This window comes from Atractosteus spatula, chromosome 6 (assembly GCF_055471065.1).
Source record: "Atractosteus spatula isolate fAtrSpa1 chromosome 6, fAtrSpa1.hap1, whole genome shotgun sequence".
Classification (NCBI taxonomy): domain Eukaryota; kingdom Metazoa; phylum Chordata; class Actinopteri; order Semionotiformes; family Lepisosteidae; genus Atractosteus; species Atractosteus spatula.
Window position 1 is genome coordinate 20,840,345 of NC_142711.1, and position 20,891 is coordinate 20,861,235.

Genomic DNA, 20,891 nt, shown 5'->3' on the forward strand with positions numbered 1-20,891 from the left:
GTCTGGTTTCCAGAGGCCATTTCAAACCCCCCTCCACAGTATAGCTACAGTGTGCTCCCTAGGAAAGCGACCTGAGGCAAGTTCATGGTTTGGTGTGGCCTTCCTTTACCTTTTCTGGGGACATCATCGCCACTGAGTCTCAGAAGCATATGGATGAGGCCAAAACTATCCAGCGAAATTAGAAACCAATCAGCACCGTTTCTAGCAAAAGGCCTGTTTGAGTCCTTCTGCAGTCTACAGACTCTGGTGGTGCTATGCTATATGAACATTCTTCAGAGGTATGTCCCCACTTGCCAGTGGTTTTCATTTTCTTCACCATGTCCTCTCACAAATCACACAGGGAAGAGTATTTTATAGACTTAATTTCTTCCTCCACTTGGATTCCCTTTCCCTTCTTTAGCTTTGGGCAAGGTAAAACAGACTACCTCTTAAACTTTTCTGCCAGGAACCATTCTACAAGGGACATGAAGTTATCAGCTGCTGGATGGCCACCCTGCGTGACATGATGTTTCAGCTCAGAAGGAAGACTTCGTATATTTCAACCACTTTTGCTGCTGAACTGAACTGAAGTGCATCTTTCACCACACTTTTGAGGGACGGGTTTTTCATCCTTATTTTTGGTGTAAGGAGCTAAGCCTAACCTAGGTGCCTGCACAAGGATCGAGTCTTGGAAATGATCGACTCCCTCCAGATACAATCTGCTTTTGAACGACCTAGACTAATTCATCCCAGTTTACATGTGCAGTCTTCCCATTTTCTCTAGGAATCCACTACACTTGCCAGGGCAATACATGCCATCAATTACCCTGAATAAAATGATTAGCAACATCTTAAGAGTTCGGCTACCACCAGATAGGTCTTATGCTGACCCCTGACGGACTTTTATGGTAACTTCCTACTAGCTTTCAGCTAATCTGCCCCAGATGGTATCAAAAACAAAATGTTTAAACATGAACTTGCCTTATTTCTCTTTAATGACAGTGTAAATATTTGAATTGAGGACAGCATTTGGCTTATTCGGAATAACCTGTTTTCATATTCCTTTTCTGTGTCCCGTCTGAAAACTGTTTACAGCATATGTTTTTAAAGAACGCACATATGTACTTCATTTGTTGTTGTTTTTTTGGTTAGAAAGTGAATTACCGGTAAAAAAATACATTTCTCCTTGGTTAAGGCACAAAGACATGTTCTGAAAGACTAAACAAACAAAGGAATAAACTGAAAAACACTCTGAAGTGAACTGGAACTATGTCAGTAACGTAGACTTCATTGCACCAGATAAATGTAATCAAGTCAGGATTAAACACAGAAGAAAACTACACAGAATTTCATTGGGACCTTGAATCCCTAAACCCTGCACATTGAAAATGTACCTGTTGCACAGAGCTATGTACTGATGCTTCAACCATTATAAATATCTCAGCAACTATAAAAAGAGCTCTTCTTTTGGTTCATTCATATATCCAAGCTACTAGTGACAGGGGGACAGCTTCAGCGTTCTACTAACAGCATTATTCCTGAAAAACAAATACAAAATGTTTTCCATAACCTCATTTCCATGGCTAACTTGTACTCTTCTAATGGAACATATTTTGTATGGTCTATAAACTGCTAAACAATCTGAGGGTTTACTTTGAAATAGCAAGCATCTGCACTTGGGGCCTAAGCTTCCTTATTGTCTTGCTCATTTTGTTGTCTGGGCTCTGGCCCCAAGCCAGGATGAAAATGAAGAAATAAAGTCTCTCCGACTGGCTTCCATAATGGCAATGTGCTCAGAGAGCTGCCAAAAGAACACTTGAGGACATTGTCCTCGGTGTACAAGGGAGTAGAAAGAAGACCAGGCAGCCCAGAGCTATCATGGGTGTCAGGGAGGGGAATGAGCTAGGAAAAAGGATGTTCATATTTAAACATGAGAAAATAGGAGACAATAAGGCACAATAACACATGTGAGAATAAGACATGCGTATTGATCAGGGTAACAGACATTGAAAGAACAGAAAACTGGTTTTCAAAAGTCAGAGACAGGGAAACCAGAAGACTGCAGGTAAAATGGTTCGTGAGTGTCCTACAAAAACAGAGCTTTGCAAAATTCAGTTTTAGTTTCAGAGGTTTTACGGGATAGCTCATAAAATAATTTAGGACACATGAAAAAAATTAAATGTTCTGGGAACAAGTCTGCAGTCTTGGTTGTGTCTTTACAGCAGTATGAAGCTCTGAAGCTGGACGCAGCATGTCAAGTGCGAGGCAGAGCCCTGACAATCTGGAGACAAAGAACATTTTGGAGGTTATTCCTCTTGAATTACACCTTTCAGAATTAATGGAAATGTGCATCTCCTTAAAAACACACTTCAGAGCTTGGGAACCTATATTCAAAACACTCAAGTGCTTGAATTTCCTTTGCATCCTAAAAGGGAAATGGAGCACCTAAGTATTTTTTTTCCACGTAGGACCCTTAGTTTTTAACAGAAACTGAAAGGCTTCATGATTTCATAATCGTTTTGACCTTATGTCACAAGTCAAGCTGATGATGTGCCTGCACGTGTGACAAAAAGGGCTGCCATTATACAGAGCACGTTGTGTAAACCAGTCCTAACTTACAGTTTGTTGAAAATATGACACTGGTGACGACAACATGACGGGTGACACTTAACTCAAGTGGGCAGAATTGAAAACAGAATGGTGAAATGCTCAAGAACAGGCTGTAACCACCTCAACAACAATATTCATTTAGGCTACACAGAAAAGGGGAAGAGAAACCACTGATTTAAGGATTTCAGCATGTGACTTGCTCTTCCAAAACCAGACCCTTTGATGTTCATCCTCACTACAATGTAACTGATTTTGCGAACTGTTACTGCATAATGCTGCAGTTGTGTAGAAGAGTGGTTAGGGGTCAGGACTCATAAGGCTCATAACTAGAAGGTTATGGGTTCAAACCCTTTATGGGGCAATAGTGTTGTAACCTTCAGCCAGGTACGTCATTTAGAGTGCACCTTTAAAACCCCCTGCTGTACAGATGTAAATCCTTAAAATAAAAGCATTACCCAAACCTCACTATCATAATTAGCTTTCATTTACTTTAACTACTGTTTAATTGATGATGACCACAAAAGGCGCTATATGATAACATTTCTAAACTAATAGCAACAATTTACATTTTCCATTTCAGCAAAGGGATAAACAAGTTGATCAACAAAGATAAACAAGTTTCATATGAAAGCTGTCAAAAACCTTATTTAGTTTGTGTGGAGACAGCTTTAAAGAGCACAGTTTTGGCCAAGCAAGTCACAGCAGCTGTCGCAAGAAAATCTAAAAAATATATTTTCCCAAATGGAGTTGGAAGTTAAAAACATTTGTCTACACCAATACACACACATATATATGTATCTGGATAATTCATGATATAATCTCAATAATCTCAAGTATAATTGCCATAATATCTTCACAGGGAGTATGAATGCAATGAATTTGATGTACATTGTGAGGGGGATAATACATTTTAAACAAATGAAGAAAGTAGGAAGTATTTGAAAGCTCATGTTGTACATAAGCACCTGCTACAGGTCTCTCCAGTTACCTTTTCTTATTTAAAAAAATTCATCTCCAAAATTTATGATTGCCTCTAGACTAACTTAAGACCCCTGAAAAAGTAACAGGAGCAGGAAAGTAAAACGAACAGAGTAGGACCCTGCAAATATGTTAGTGCATTTGCTTCAGGGAAATATTACATTCTAATCTATTTACCCCAATTATTTAAATATACTAATCTACAATGCAGTCAAAAATAGAACTAGTATGAAATAAACAAAATGTATGAAAAAAACAAAATGCACTAAAATGCACATATAGATGTAGTTACAGTATATGTTAGAAAACAAGACAAACTATCATGCACACAAAAGTATTTGATCACTTGTTAAAATATGAAGGCTTTTACAGCAATAAAGTAGTACAACACTTGTGGGTCTTGGATTAGAAACAACATTTCCATCTGGGAGGCAGATGGACTGACAACCCTGACTTCATTAAGGAGCTCGTAAGAAAATGTAGCAAGGGAGCCTCAATTATTACCACTTCTCTCTCCATCTGACAACACGAGACACACACTGTTAACCCCCAGCCTGCTATCCCGTTCAACTCAATACTCTGCCCTGACATGACAACACTGGGAATTCCCAGCCCAAGCCCAAACATTATCCGTGATTCCCTGCTTGACCCGGCCCGAGACCACCGAGCAGGACACAGGCTGATCTCCCACACTGTGCTTGCATGCTGCTATTCAGGTATCTCCCTGGTGTGACAGAACTGCTAACGCAATTGTCGTCTTCTTTCGACTTTCCCCAAACGCTGGTCTTATGATGCAATTCAGCAGTTTCTTCTTCTTGTTTTTAGGTTTAGGTTAAATTTGTATCCTAAATTTGTATTTCGAAGATGTGTGGCTCTCACATTCAGCCTGGATATTCTTCAGAGCTCTGCTGCTGTGGCACATCTGTTCCTCCTTCATCAGGCGAACAACTTTTTTGGTGTGGCCTGTTGTTTTTTTTTTTTACTAACAAGCCTTCCAGGTGGAAATGCTTTTGTTTTATTCTCAGCTCTGACAGCCCTATTGTCGGAGCTGCGTATCTATATGTTCGTCCAAACAAGCACTGAAATCTCCAAATTCCAGACACAAACTCCCACAAAAGATTGTCTGAGTTCAGCAAACAGTTTTTTTTTACCAAAATAAACAGGAAAGGTTTTTTTCTGTCACCCTCTCAATCTCTCAAACTGCCAAATGGTATCTCGGGTCACTGTGACTTTTACACGAATACAGAGGGAATAAGGGCAGAGTCCTAACTGTCACTACTCAATGTCAGAGTCGCTTGCCATTTTACAAATTCAATTCAAAAAGCTTTATTGGCATGACCAATGAATTACAGTGTTGCCAAAGCATATGCAATTAACAAGATATTTACACGAACATCCAGCCTCCTAGTGCGTTATAGGAGGTTTGAAAGGAATAGGATAATAATAGGAGTGACACGGCCCTAAATGTCAATGCTGCCGTCTCCCAGGCACCACGGACACCCCTGTGGGAGACACAATTCTGGACTCGGACCCTGGCAGCCCCAGAGGAGCTTGCTCACTTGGGCACTGACACTTGGGGAACCCCAGTGTCATACAGCTGACTGATGACACAGCCCCAGGTGGGATATTTAACAGCTGATCCAATACTTTTGTGCAACTGAAAAACAAAAACCAGAAAGACCAAAAGCAGGAATCTAAAGACGAGTCTGCTTCGGTCAAAAAAAAACAAAAACAACAACTTTGCACAAATACAATAACTTCTGTTCATAAAACACACACACACACAAAAAAACTATTACATTATTGCTGTTACAAAGACCTTACACAAAATACTGTTAGGGATGGAAAGGGAAAAAAGAACACAGATAATGTAAAGGATTTCTCACCTATGTAGAATCCACTTATATAGGCACCATATTCAGCATCCTCTGGATACAGTGTAAAAGCACATACAGAAGAACAGATGCCAAGAAAAGAAGCAAAGAAGTTAGAAAACCAGGACACAAACCGAGAGAAAGTGAGCAACCCCCTTTAGCCCACGACAAAGTCCTTAGAGATAGTATACAGTGCACTTTATTGCAAAGAAAAACACAAACTAGCCAGTCAGGAACTGAGTGATAATCCAAGACTGAAAACACAAAGGCTGTAAGGACTCCAGGTGAGGCGACAGCGTATTCAGCTGGTGTTCACCTCTCAAACGTTTCTCGCCTGATGAGTGGGGCAATTACATGTTAACCACAACACATTTTGCAGGGTGACTACCATTTATGCTTTTGGGCCACATTAAGGGCTTTCATTATAAATTACAACGTCAAGACAAATTTAAATAAATAAAGTTAACAAAATGCCTAATTAAAACAAAGTAAATTATGGCTCCGAACACTAATGCCTTGATTTCAATAAACAGACATTTATTAACATTTCAGGTGGGGAGCTGCATCAGCATGCATAGGCTGCAAAGGAACAAGTAATAGGTTTATTCCATGCTGAAAAGAGAAGAGAGAAAACACAACGTTTCGGCCGTGGCGCCTTCTTCAGGTGTGAACTTGTTTGTCTTTGCTCACACCCGAAGAAGGCTCCACGGCCGAAACGTCGCGTTTTCTTTCTTCTCTTTTCAGCATGGAATCAACCTATTACTTGTAAATGTATTAACATTTTATGTATTCATTTAATTACGTCAACAGACACCTTGACAAACATTAAAAAGGAGCAGCAGAGAGCAAGGAAGTCTATTCTTCCTTTTCTGACAGACACGCTATACTAAGACAACAAAAGGGAAATGGCTTCTAATCAGCACCTCTCCATTGTTGGGTCACTTTTATAACCCAATCAATGAGATGGACATCGCACATCTATGACAGAAGGGCAAGGCTAGACAAACAAGCAGTACCTTCGATTTCTTCTGAGAAGCGTACGGAAAACAAAGATGGAAATTGTCACGTTAGGTGAAGAATGAGAAGAAGGATATGTAATGTGTAATATATGCGCAGGTTACACAAAAGTAGAAAAGACACCTACCCCTTTCAACAGTCCCCTCATCTTAGAAAAGCACAAAAACAAACAAAAAAAATTAAAATGTGAACAGAACCAGAACAAAAAAAATCTACACAAACCAGATTAGTAATGGCTAACAAATCAGTGTTTCTTCTTCTTGGTGCATAAGGAGAACATATATTTTTCAAGTTTTAAGTCAGAAAATAACCCACGCCCTGAGGCCTTCTTGTAAAGGGCATAAATTAGTGATTCATAGAAAATGAAGCATGGATGAGGCTTACCGCAAACAGAAGGAAGAAATATTCCTACTATCTATTAAAGCTCAGCTTTTTAGCCCTATAACTGATACCATAGACAATGCATTCCTTTACATAGTTTATGTTGATTACAGGCGAGCGTGGCATGCCAACTGCAAGACGCTACTCAGTGGATAAAGTGAGCTACATCTTGTTTAAATGGTAACATTTGGATATAGTTAAATACTTCCTTTTAATTCATATGGCCTCAAAGCCAAAAAAACGGGGTTAAATCAAAGCATTCAAACGGTATCTATGGGGTCTCCAGCTTTCTCTGCGGTTTGTTCTTTTACAGTTATGTGCCAGGCCAAAGTGAAAGCGGTGCCAGGCCATCATTAATTATACTGTTATGGATTTTTTTAATGTACAATGAAACGGCGGACCTGTTCAAATGAATAGTGAAGGAAGGGATTATGTTGCATGTTTTACATCCTATTAAAACATATTTAATAAAGGGTATTAGAAGACATCATTTCACCACTGCAAAAATTTTGTTGCAACAGTGACCAGATAGGACAAACCTACCTGAGCTAGGGCTGCTATTGTCATTATATTTCTAATTGCATTCAGACAAATAACAAATTGCATTGCGCCACTGCTGACTTGTTTGTGAGCTATGCTTGCCCATATGCTAGAAAGTGAGTGCATAAGCAGGACCAATCTCAACATTCATAGGAGTCTGCCGGCACATCTGCCACTAACCTTTCCTGTCAAAAAAAGATTTCTGAAAGCTGAAATTGCGGAAGAGTCGATGGGAAATACATGAATACAGCAGGGTCTAAATGTCTGCAAACTTAACATTTGTGAATTTGCTGATTCGTGGTTAGTCTGGCCGACAGGGTCTTAGATAGAAGAAGAGCAATTTGGGAAGAAGCCAAGCCCAGGGTTGTGAAGCGCAACTTTCAACTTAGTCCCTGTCCCCCTGCTCAATTACCCATCTCAAAGTGGTTTTGTTTTTATATAGTAATGAACCCTCATGGTTCTGTGTTGGCAGTGTGGGGGATGTCAGACCAGAGATGACTTTACAGACTCATCGACAGTCTTATTGTCCTTTCCATTATGGAGGCAGAGAGAGAAAGCACAGGCATCCACTGGACACGGAGGAGGGATTCATGTTGTTTTAGATGAGTATGATAAATTTGTGACTACTGCTGTATGTTTTAGTTGATCAATATTATTTAACTAACTTAAAGCAATGCATTAATAAATACGGGAAGATTACTTACGTCTTTTAAGCATGCATTCCATGTACTGTAGTGCATGATGCAACACTGTAGGGGTGGACTTGCTTGTATGCAAAACTGGTTAATTGCAAGTTATCTGCATCAAACATTTATACGTTGAGACCGTGTTGTACTTTACTTTTACACAGACCGTTAATCTCCCACACTGATTCACCATTTCCAATTAAAACCTTTTCTAAAGTCTTTTTAGAACCTGATGCTGCTTTAATCATTACAATCATTACAATGATTCTGAAGATCCTTTGACAGAAACAATGTTGTATTTTGCACTTACTAAAGTGTTGTAGTAGTTGACATCATGTGTTTTTAACAGGCGGAGTTGAATTCATTTAAAGGGATTTCCACCTAAATAACTTCAAAATGTATAACTTTGAATCATTAAAACTGAAACATTAAAACTGAAAATATAAAGAATTCGTTCAAAAATATTTGTACATCTATATAGCTTATATTACTATATATTTTTCCTATTGTCAAGCTCCTAAACAAACAATGCTTTCATATAACAAGACCTCTATCATTTCAAAAATAGTACCACACACATCAGTGGTGGTAAGATTTCAGCGTGCAACTTTTATTCTCAAACTAAACTTTTATTCAATGAAAATTTTAGAAACATGGCAAGAGTTTGATTTCGGTAAACGATCACACAATCAAGCCTGCAGAAGCATTTGAATCACAAACAACAAGCAAACGCAAATCTGTGAAGCAGATCCAGGTTTTTTTTTTCTGATGGTATTTCTTGGGTTCGTAAAGGCCAAACAGTGTTTTTTCCATATTTGAATGTGACTCGTCCTGAGTGAAACACCCTCACTGAACTCTTGACAGGAATTCTGTGGCACAATCTAAACCACAGCTGAACTGCACAGGGTTAAGAACAGGCTCCTACAAAAGCTTTTTGCATGAGAAGAAGCCTCAGTCGGAAAAGCAGCTTCCAATGGCAGATTAATGACATACAGAGTAAATAACAACAATGACATCTTTTGCATTCCCTGTATCAGGGAGATACACAGACTTCCTCCACCCTCAAAACATCTTAATGTGACTCTTTTAAAGACTTTGAGACTTGAATTCTAGCCCGAATGTCTAATTCCAGTGGACTTACAGATAAAATTTTAAATTTTCTTGTGGTGTGGGTGAAAGGGTGGTGATAACTTCCAAACTGTATTTAAAAAGGCACAAAATCTTCTCCACAGAACCACAGAATGTGTCTCTTGCGCGGTAAAAAACATAAATCTAGAACTGAGATTAGGGGAGTTAACACTGGCAAAAAGGCAAGAAATGCTCTATAACAGGAATGTGGGAAGCTTTGGCACCAAAATCAAACTGCTTTTGCAACGGTAAAGTATAACTGCTGTTGAGTGATGGGCAAATATCAGTATCCTATTAGCCAAAATGCAGAGAAGGAATTTATTGAAATGAAGAAACTCACATATTATTGACTTGTTTCCAGGAAAAGACATACTGTGTTTGCCAGGAGAGATGCATCTAAATTTGAAATATTTAATATACAGTACTGTAGGCTCTTCTTTACAGTCTGGACTGACCTGTATGGGCAGTGATGAATTAATTTCCATTGATATGTCCCATATCTGAATATAAATGACTTATATGACCCCACCCCCAACTCCTCATATCGTATAAATAATCCCTTTATTTCATCTTTCATTTTTTAAGGGTCTTACACTATTCTTTGATAGAGATAATATTGGTTATTTTAAATCCATTTCATGCAGCTACCTTCAGAAGGAAGGTGGTTACATATCTAAAGATACAGATACTGTTTTAATACATCATCTACTAAGTTCTAAAGTATTATGTGAATATATATGTATATACACAATACAAGTTTATGAGAACTATTACTAAAACAGAAATGAAAGAAATAGTCATGTATTTTTGTTAAGTTATTTTAAATGATATATTCATTGTTAAAATGGTCAGAGAAGTTAACCATTATCTCTCTGATACATAATGATCCACTATGAAAACACAATTCTAAAAAGTCATTTACAAGAACAGCTCATTGGGCACATACATGTGTAATATTACTAACATTTTAAATAGTGACCATACCATTTTGTAAATTTAATAGAATTGTTAATTGGAGTATCAAAATATTCAGTGCAATTTATTTAAAAAGGCCACATTCTTAAAGTTTGGTATCTCATTTGAACTAAAGCTGTTAAGAAGAGTTATAAAAAATAAAAACATGGTCAATTGATATAATACCAGTGAAACACAGGACCACGTCCCACATGACTAATGACGATTGTCTGGTACGTTATCCAAGAGGAGTCACTATGGGAAGGAGATGTTCTGCTTCTACATTCGTCAGACTAGTCCAGAGGAACCAGGAAGCCAAATTTGGGAAGGCGGAGGGTCACAAACCTGCCCCAGGGCCATAACCATCTGTCTGATCCATCTGCAGCATGGGCTGTAGACTGCAGCAGTAACAGCACAAGACCGTACCTGTATGACTATACAGGCAGCTTACACTTGGCAAGAAAACGATCTGCATTATCAGAGGCCAACACAGAGATGGCAAAGAGATGAAACTAAGAGATGGGTGGCGTTTTATCCACTGATGAATCCCGTCAGACAAACCTGACTGCAGGCATTCCCATATCGGGACTGTGTGTGATGCCGACTGTTCGGTTGTTTGAGCCAATTAGTAGGGTGGTGAAAGTGTTATGAAGTCAGGAGGAATCTCCTTAAACAAGAGAAAGACTTCTTTTTTATCAGCACTTTTGTTTACATTCCAGTCATTTGTCTGATATCTACTGTAGGTTTGGAGTTAATACAGTATTTTATTTGACCCTGTTGTTGGTTTTCGTCTGTGAATCTGCATTTATTGACATGGGTTTATATGTTCATACACAGTGGATTTCAGGTTAATTCATACCCTGATGAAAGATGAAATATATTTCAATGAACAGATCAGTTAATACTGTATATGCTTTCACATATTTAGTAAAAGATGGAAACACTATCAATCACTTCAAGATGAGTACTGGACAAGACAGACAGCTAGCACTGAAAAGGAGGTATTTCTACAAGATGTTCTCTGACTGTTTCAAGGCATTTGGCAACAAGTGTCTGCCACAACAAAACAAAACAGAAAACGGTACAAAAGCACCCCTCACTAGCAATGGTAAAACTGTTGTATAAAGTCTAATAAATAGCAAGATATGCAAAGAAAAGGGAAAATTACATAGAGAATAACTGAATCCAAAAAGAAAATAACCATGAAACTGCTGTGGACCTGTTTACTTTAGGAGGATTTCCTAAACGTGACATCACTGATTCTTATTATCCCATAGAAAGGGTGAAAGCTTTTTAAAGCATGACCTGACAGAAAAAGGAGCCAGCAAACCAATACACCTAAATACTTAATGCTTGAGGTGATAATTATAGTAAGGAAACCGTTAATAAATTTATCCAGTTTTGCATTTCTGGAAAAAAAAAACATGACATAAACAACGGCCTGCTATAAAATTAATCTCAAAAAGATTTCCTGAGCTACTTTAGACATAAAAAGAAATGAACATCTGTTCTAACCCAACACAGACCATGGTGTGAACATGTACGTATTAACTGAACAACTGTTTACATGTGAACTGGCCTGTAGAGGATGGAACAGAATTGGGGTGTACCAGAATGTTTTCGGTGAATACAGTACATTACACCCCAACAGATTCACCTGGGTAAGCTTCCATAGAGTCAACATAAGCTGTACCGTGAAGCTGCTACAAGTACTGCACACATTTTACATCCCGAAGACACAACACTGTCTCCATCATCGGCTAAAAACAGTTTCAGATTTTTTTTTCACAAAATCTCCAGTACCTACTCTGTATAATCAATTGGCATACTGTACTTTAACAAAAACTAGAGCACATTTATTATGGGCCTTTGGAAACGTTTTAGCTTGCTTTGATAAATATATACTCATCTCTTTTCTCATGGCTAAAGTAGACTTTGTGCTTTTTCATCTTTCTACTCTCCCCATGGAATCAACTACTCCTTGTTACTTTGTAACCCATCCCTTGTTTTCCTAGATGTATCAAAGGATGGCGAATAGCAGCAGCCTATGCTATAAGTGAGGACACTGAAATATTTGGACATCCCCTGCCAAATGTAACATAAGAATATAAGAAAGGTTACGAAGAGGGCAGACCATCTGGCCCATTGTAGCTCATTGATCCAAGGCTCTCATCCAGCTGTTTCTGGAAAGAAGCCAGAGTAACAGCTTCAACAACATGCTTGGGCAGCTTGTTGCACACTCCCAACAACCCTGTAAGAATCGAAAGTGCCGTCTGTTCTCAGCGGGTGAGAAATGCACTTCCACATAGTTACCAGTTGTGTCCTCTGTTTATTCTGAAATGGACCAACAGCTTACAGGTACACTGAAGACGAACTGCAGCTCTGAGGCTGGTCCAGGCTAGGAAAACATCTTGGTAAACCCAACGTTTTCTGCTAAGGTGTTTGCTATAGGTTTGCCTTTGTACAAAAATTAAAAACAGAAAGGAGGGGAATTTGTATTTGTATCACATCTCCTCTTTTTTGGATCTATCAAGCACATCCAGCTGTATCCATCACATGAAACTGTCAGTGTGAAATGTCGACATGAGCTTAGACGACAGTGCTGACGTGCTCCTGACACTCCAGAGCCACATTGACTGTGCTGTAAGGTGTGCTGGTGAGCTTTCCACTGTGGCCTGCTCAGTATGATCCAACAGCAAGCAATGGTACTAAGGGTTTCTTCAAGAATTCCAATCCTGTCATTATAAACAAGACTCTTTGGGGGTACACTAAAATGTCTATCACTGGGTATATTAACCTTCATTAATAAATATGAGATGGCGTTACGTACACTGACACCCGTCCTAAGTGGGTGAAAAAATAACACGGCTACCACTGTATCTCATTTTTCATCTTCGCAATATTTCAATTATTGTCTAATTCAATATTGGTATTCAACAACAGCTGAATAAGAAATCACAATAACAATCGGATGGGTGCTTGGTGATTTTGAGGGTGCTAATTTCTGATGAAAAATGAACCAAGCAGCATGTGTGGTTGCTGAAAATGAGAGTAGGTACTGTATATGTCATTTCTGCTCATTAAAAAACAACATATCAGAAAGCCCCTAGCTGAGAAAAGCATTTTACATACTTCTCACTTCACATTACTATTATTACAACCTCTCACTTATTTCCCAGTGCTGAATGTTAGGAATACTACACACTAATTGGACATCCAAGCATCCATGGCCTACCCTATCCACACCTCCTAGGATTAATTCTTGTTTTCAACATGCCTTGCAGTAAACTCCGTAAAGTATCCCAAAGAGGACTGGACCCATGGGAAGTATACTCTACTGTCTCAAACAGGCTGGATGAAACATTACCTCCGAGGTGCCCCAGTGTAGTGGCTTACATGCAGTTTAGTCCATGTCTAACACCATTTGGGGTTTTCCTATGGCAATGCGATACTTTGGTTTATAGCTCAACATCAAACAGTATTGCGGCACTGAAGGCAAACATTTGGAAAGCTTGCTCTCGTATCAGGTTTCCATGTTAGGAAACATGCATTCAATAATTAATACGCGCATGGATGCTGATGGTAAGCGGATTGAAAAATAAAGTGCATACAGTATTGTTTAACTGTCCCTATGGGTCCAGACTTCTGAAAACACCCTGTATTTGTAAGTGTATTTGCACACTGTACTCTGTTTCCTCAGAAAAGCTTAAAAGAAAGGGCTACAGTACTTCAGCCCCACAGCACATTTCCCTGAACAGCAGGTGGGTTTACATTGTTTCTGTTTGAAAGTGGATGATCTGGAGAAAGAGCCCAATTAATCACCGGCTTTCAAAAGCATTCAACACCTCCATAACTATCTTGACTCTCAAAGACACATCCAGAATTGTTAATGATATCCCACTAAACAGACACCTGTTCCACACCGAAAGACTAACAGATTCATTTGCGCTCTCTGTCACATGATTTACGAGCTTACATGATCTTCTGTTTGAATTTCTCTGTGGCTGAACAGGGACAGCAGGCCTTCTGAGTGCGAATCTCCTGCAGGAAAAAGAAGAGAACACAATAAAACCATCAGTTTTCACTACTGGCCTGGGATTAATAAACACTTTCTGCTGTGATACTGAGAATGTTCTAAAATATCCTTTTAAAAAGGGGCAGAAAACAATGCATTCTATTCAAACACGGTTGAAATAAATCTGAAGGCTTTGAATTTTCAGTCCCCCAGCCATGCCAAGAAACTGTTACAGCCCCGAGCTCTGCATTGCACATCAATGTAGTTTCAAGCGCCACTGATGTGCTATTTTCCATATGTTCCTCTTCCAAAGTGGATCAGTACCAGTGCTATCATTTTCTGTCATTACTCATTTCAAGCCAGACACGCACGGAAATCCAAAGTATTTTGGCAGAGCGGTGCAGAGCTCATTCTTCTTTCTGTCAGAAGTCAAACATTCAAATTTGGTTGAAGTTGTAATGGGGTGGCGGATGAGCTCTGTCTGCGCAGGGCTGAGGATTTCAGTCCACGCTGCGCAGTGCGTGACGGTGTGGTTTTAGCCCCGGCAGAGTAAAAACATGGCATTGCCGTAGCTCACCTCTCCTGGAACTGTTTCGACGGGATCAAGCCTGCTCGGGGATTGGCATTGCCTTCATGTTTGGCTTGCCACCAAGTTGCATCATCTTGGCTCATGATCTGAAGGATATCTCCCCTCTTGAAAGCCAGCCCAGCTTCTTTACATGGGATCGCTTTGTCCTCATTAGGATCATAGTCAAAAAGGGATTTGACAAACATCTGGAAGGAAAAAGCGTTTACTTTAAAATTACCCACTACATCTTCCAAAGCACTGCTTCTCGGCAACGGTGACATTAAGGTGAAGTTCAGCGTTTTCTGTGAACGCCCCGCAGTGCACCCGATAAACTTTCTGAGCTGCAAGCTTCTAAACCGAGGGCATACACAAAAGACCGCAATAAATACCACTGTTGTGTTCATGTTGTTACAGAAAAATGGAATCGACATGCTCTCCTTAAAAAAAACATCTTGTCAAGACATTTTCAGCCTTGAGCTAGCTCAAATTTTCTAACTCGCACTAAGTAGAACCGTTTTCTTTAACGAGTTCCTTTCTTCTTTTTATGGAACAATGTCTAAATTATACACTCAAAGGATTCCAAGGCACTCATATTACATTAATAACCCATTTTTAAAATAGCTGCAGTCATTTAAGAGGGGCTAGTTTCCCTTGGCTATGATAGTCAACTACTGCAACACAGGAGAACAATAAATAGTAATAACAGAAGTAAGAGGACCCCTCACACAGATTCAACAAAAGGCTACAAACAGTCTGCTCTTCTGGTAGCTCGTGTGTGTCACAATAAATTATGCACAAAGTGCTGCCAACATGCATACTGAGAAAGAGTTTCTGAAGTATCGAGATCATTTATTCTACTGATTTATTGAAAGCTCCTTGCCAGGCAGTGAAACTGTTTCAGTAAAGGACTTTTGTTCGCTTCTTAACACATCTTTACGGAAAGCACACTTGAGGGATGTGCACCCTATTAGCAGAATTTAAAGGTATAACAATGGAAATGCAAACTAAGGTATTAGTATTATTACTATCACTATTAAGGGCACACTAAGGGTAAAAACAAAGTCTGTTTCAACAAAGGTTATTTCAGACAGGCTGTACTGAAAAATGTCTAGCTGAACTCAACTCATAGGAAGTATCCAGGCAAAAATGACAGATGTTTCCCCAAATCATTGTTATATAGAACGAAAGTACTCGGGGCAAAAGATGCAAAGATATTCAGAGAGACACTTTTGCTTCCCCACCTCTAGCTACAGCCCTGACATCAGAACAGACTCATTTCCCCTGGAAATAAGGCAGACCATTCAGTCCCCGTGACTGGAGGCAGTGAGCAGGAGAATACGTTTAATTTCACTGTTTAAAACGCCACATGTGTGTAATACAATCAATATAATCTCTCTGGCAGGACATACCTTAGGCTCCTTGCTTGGCGTTTCCTCTTTGATGCCTGGTATTATTTTAAAAGTTATTGCCCCTTGGGACTGGGCCTGAAATGGGTAGAGAGAAGGAAGATTTATTTTCCTGAATTCAAATTAAACATCACAGCAATCGAAGAAACCTGATTTTATGACAACGGACTGGAGTTATGGTAAGAAGGCAGCTGGAAAGAGGCTCATTTATCCACAATACTTTTGTTTTTCGGTGTTTTCAAGAGCATGTTTGTGTTTTTGCTCTACAGGTTGTCCTAGCTGCCTCGGACATCAAAAGGCCAGACTTGAAAAGCGGTAGGAACTTGGCGACTCCAGTATATCTGAAGGAGGTAAACGGCCCAGCAGTGCATCGTCTTAGAAAGACATTTCATGGAATGACCTTGTAAAATAATGTGCCCATGTTAACCGTCAGCAACACATAGCATAGCTGCTCCAGACTACTGCATTAAAAGCAAAGTCCCTGCCACTAAAAACATACCAATAAATCTTGTGCTAAATAATAAAAACAGATCTATAAACAGCAGGTGAATAATAACTTGCGCATACCAAAATGTGAATGATTTCCTCAGGCTTTTTGTCGTCCACAGGAATTCCATTCACTTCCCTTAGCTCATCCCCCACATGGATCAGACCTGCAAAACAAAACCGAACGCCGCAGAAAACATGGCTGCCTTTAAGCCTTTTTCAAAAACCGCACAGGATCCGATTTTAATGGAATTGCATGTTCTGTCAGACAACCTTCAACGGATTAAATGTATGATCGTTTACGGCCTCATACTTCGAAATTAAGTATTTTGTTTCGCAACAAAATGCAAAGGGAGATCTATGACTATGATCTCTACGAATATAACTGATAGAAAGTAGGCCTGAGTACTGAAGCTACGAAAGACATCAGCTCTTACTTTAGAGCTTCACAAACTCCGTTGTCATAACCACGTTTAAGGGAGAAAGTACTACACTAATTTCAGGTGTTGAAATATGTTCTTTAAATGAGTTGTTTCAGAAACTTTTATTATTTACAAGAAGCTACGTAAGACTTTGGATGTGTGAGTGTCTCCTTTTGAACTGCAAATATGGAATAGGAAGAGTCCAGTTGTGAAGTGTTTTTAAATTTTCCACTGTACTCCCGTTTCCCGATGTTAAACACTCTGAAAGAAATCATTGATGCATACGAAGATGCTTCTGAGCCCTTGAGCTCGAGTAATTCAAAACTTACCACTTCTGTCCGCGGCACCTCCTCTCATTATCCTAGCAACAACAATGGCTCCGGTGTGCTCATCCCTTTTGATCGTTGCCCCCTAAGAGACAGACAAGGCAGGTACCGTGAACACAGAATTACTTACAGTAGATGTGAGAAACTGTAAATGCCTACCACCTACAAAAACTAAGGCAGTGGAGAAGCATCAAGATGCATCTGGTCATCCCACACTTGTTAAGCTTGGCAAAGAAGACAAAGCTGCCTTATCAAATATCTACACTCAGCTAGGGCTTGTGTGGGGGAGGCACGGAGGCGTAGTGGTGAGCACCGCTGCCTCACAAAGCTGGGGCCCCGGGTTCAATTTCTGGGGTGTTGTCTGTGTGGAGTTTGCATGTTCTCCTTGGGTTTGTGTGGGTTTCCTCCAGGTGCTCAGGTTACCTCCCATTGTTCAAAGACATACCGGTAGGTTAACTAGCTTCTGGGAAAACTGGCCCTGGTGTGATTGTGTGTGCTGGTGTGTGTGCCCGGGTGAGGATAGGCTCCAGTGCCCTCCCCCAGCAGCCCTATACTAGATGGAGAGGTGTTTCGGGTGGTTACTATTTAACAAACCAGTTTGAGCTTTTGCTAAATGACTGGAAAAAAAATAGAAATTGGTTTTAGAGGTGAGGTGGGACAGGGTTATTTAAAATGTAACGCACACTACAAAAAAAACAACAACAAAACGACAAGAAAGCAAACAACAACAAAAATAAACATCTGACTGAGGAGTAGTATGCTGACCAAAGGGATGTAATCTTTTGTCAGCCGTGGAGAAGAATCTGTCAAGTGTTTTAAAGTGGTTGCTGTTACTTGAACTTGAACTTAAAATGACGGACAGGGTCGTAAAAGATGAGGAAGATGGTCACCGCAGGGAGCATGTCAATGAAAAATGGTTTGCTTTTCTATTCTCATAATGTTTCGATAGGGACTAAATCATTTTAATTTTTTTTTGAGAGAACCTTTTTCATATATTACAAAAATGTGTTTCAAACAACTCTTGTCAAACAAATCTATGAAATAAACGAAGCATTGCTTGTTAACATAAATTTGTTTTAAGAATAATTTTGGAAGGACTGTAATATAAACCAGACCAAAGTCATTTCTTACATTGTATTTCATGTTCATGTTTAAAGCCAGTGTTGTAAAAACAAAATAATGGCACAAAACCTACACAAAAGTTGCCTTCTTAGACTCAATAAAAAACACCTTTCAGACAGCAATGCAAACGCATAAATGTCCTATTTTTCCACTGTGGGCAGACTTCCCACAATAGAGAAAATTAATTTCATGGACAATTTTTCTAAAGGGGAAAAACAGGCACTTTAATGTTTTTAAAGGGCAGGCTTAAAATAGTAATGAAATAATACAGAATTGCTTAAATTCATATTGTTAATGAGCATTTTCATAGACTCAGCTGGGAAATATTACAACCTGACAGCCCAGTATTCAATACCATCTAGTACAGTATCCCACTACTTAATTTCTCCATACACAATGCTGCTTTAACACCCTGTTCACCCCGTTTTAAATCGTCATCATCATCATCAACCTAGTTCAGAGCAGCTTTCATTGTTAAAGTACAAAGAAAATAAAACGAACAATAACACTAAAATGAACATCATAACGAAATTACAACAAAGCAGACACATGATTGTTGGGAGTGCTGCAAGGGCCGTGCAAAAAAACAAAAGAAAAACTGAAATGCAAATGAAAAGAGAAAAAAAATGAACTAAAATAAAACTGAGATTTAAACAAGTTGCTGGCACATTTACTGAACCCCTTTGTGATGAACAGTAAGATGGAGGAACTACAAACTCTTCTTCACTGTGAACTGCTCCTGACTCCCTTGTCCCTGCTCCCCAGTCCTGTCCCACGTGACTTTGTACTGTCTATTATCTGGCACTTTCAAGTCGGACGTGTCAGACTCCAGCCCTCAGGCCCTATGGGGCTTTCTGCTTGTTGTTCTCCCTCATGCTTTTAACAGCTCCAACGATCTTATTATTTGCTCACCAGGTCGCATTTAATCATTTTCAAGGTCCTTCACAGACGACGATTATATAACAGCCGACAACAGTTTTAGGATGCACTTCATTCAACGCCTAGGACCTACAGCACATTTAGATCTCTGGAAGGAAGACTGAAACATGTCCCGTTAACCATACAATTAGGCCCATTAAAGTAATCATGAGGCCCCTTAGATCAACAGTCAGAAGCTTCTTCTGCAGAGACTCACTCCAGGCATTAGGCAAGCAGCTCCAGTCAAGGGACTCCAGTCCTGCCTGTACAAACCGCTCTCCTTAATTTAACCAGCAGCCTGCACGGAACAGACACACAGCACAGTAAACAAGTGCAATGGGGATTTTAAATAGTTAGAGCCTTTGAACACTGGTATTTGCACTTTCTGTACAAAGCTGATGTGACACCTCTCTACAGGAGATTAAAAAGTGGATCAGGGCTTGGGATCTCAGTCCTGATGAGCGTCCAAACACGGGGACTGAAGGGCCACTTCAGCAAAGGAGATCATGGCGATATGCAACACCCCAACAACCAGGGTAACATTTAGCCCCTAGAGGGCAGCGGGGGGTAGTGGCGGTACTTTGGTGGAAAGGTTCGGGTATAAAGGAATATATGATACTTAAAACCTTACTTGTTGCATACTTGGATATGCAAGTCTGTGTATTTCTTAGACATTTATTTTATTTATATGGTTCTTTTAAATACTATGTTACAGGTGGAAAAACTCTCTTCCCACCGACGTATAAGTAAAACCTAAGGAAATTAATCAGTACTGCACCACTATCAATACAGAGCGAGAGATGCTCATTTGCTTCCAATATGCTTCCTGTCAATACACACACAGTTGGCATTTCTACACTTGTGAGGACCTACAGTAGCTTCGACACCCATTCCATTTTTGTACAAACCTCCATTTATCCAAAATTAAACGTCACAAAATCTTTAACTTGTCAGAAAGGTCATTACTGGTAATCACAAATACAGTACATGTTTTACTAGGAATATGGGTTATCGCATGTTGGCAGAGCAAGCAATCATTCTGAATTATGGGGATGAATATTAATTGGCTGACACCGTATTACATTGCTGAAAAGCAGAAACATCTGAATAGACTTATAATTCTACGTTGCTCTGTACTCTTGCAGGTTTGTAACATAACAAGTAATTAAGATCATGAAACATATAATTAAATGTTTGTGTTTTCATGATAATGAAAGCAATAAAAAAAACAGACTGAAGGCTTAATAAAAAATTAAAATAATCTGATTAAACGCAATACATATTTGGGATATTTAACAAAAACCTCCAACTGTAAATGTCCTTTTATAGGAAACCTTAGACTCAGAAAGGGGTGGCACTTCTTCAGCACAAATGACTTCAACTAGACATTTCTGTCTAACTGCTGATCAGTCTCTTTGACTTTTAGGATTTTTTCTTTACACAACTGCTTCGTTGGCGATACTTGAGAGTTTCCTAGCACG

The 20,891-nt window shown here is 39.4% G+C and overlaps 1 protein-coding gene across 2 annotated transcripts in view; it reads right to left on the reverse strand.

Annotated features, from left to right (window-relative positions):
* mpp7a (MAGUK p55 scaffold protein 7a) overlaps window positions 1-20,891 on the reverse strand; it is a 141,484-nt gene that overhangs the window by 24,699 nt on the left and 95,894 nt on the right. For both annotated transcript variants that reach the window (XM_088918544.1, XM_088918545.1), the window contains 5 exons: window positions 17,374-17,455; window positions 16,704-16,789; window positions 16,140-16,214; window positions 14,740-14,936; window positions 14,124-14,188 (listed from right to left, as the gene is read on the reverse strand). In XM_088918544.1, the coding sequence (XP_088774670.1) occupies window positions 14,124-14,188; window positions 14,740-14,936; window positions 16,140-16,214; window positions 16,704-16,789; window positions 17,374-17,455 (505 nt within the window). The remainder of the gene's footprint in view (window positions 1-14,123; window positions 14,189-14,739; window positions 14,937-16,139; window positions 16,215-16,703; window positions 16,790-17,373; window positions 17,456-20,891) is intronic.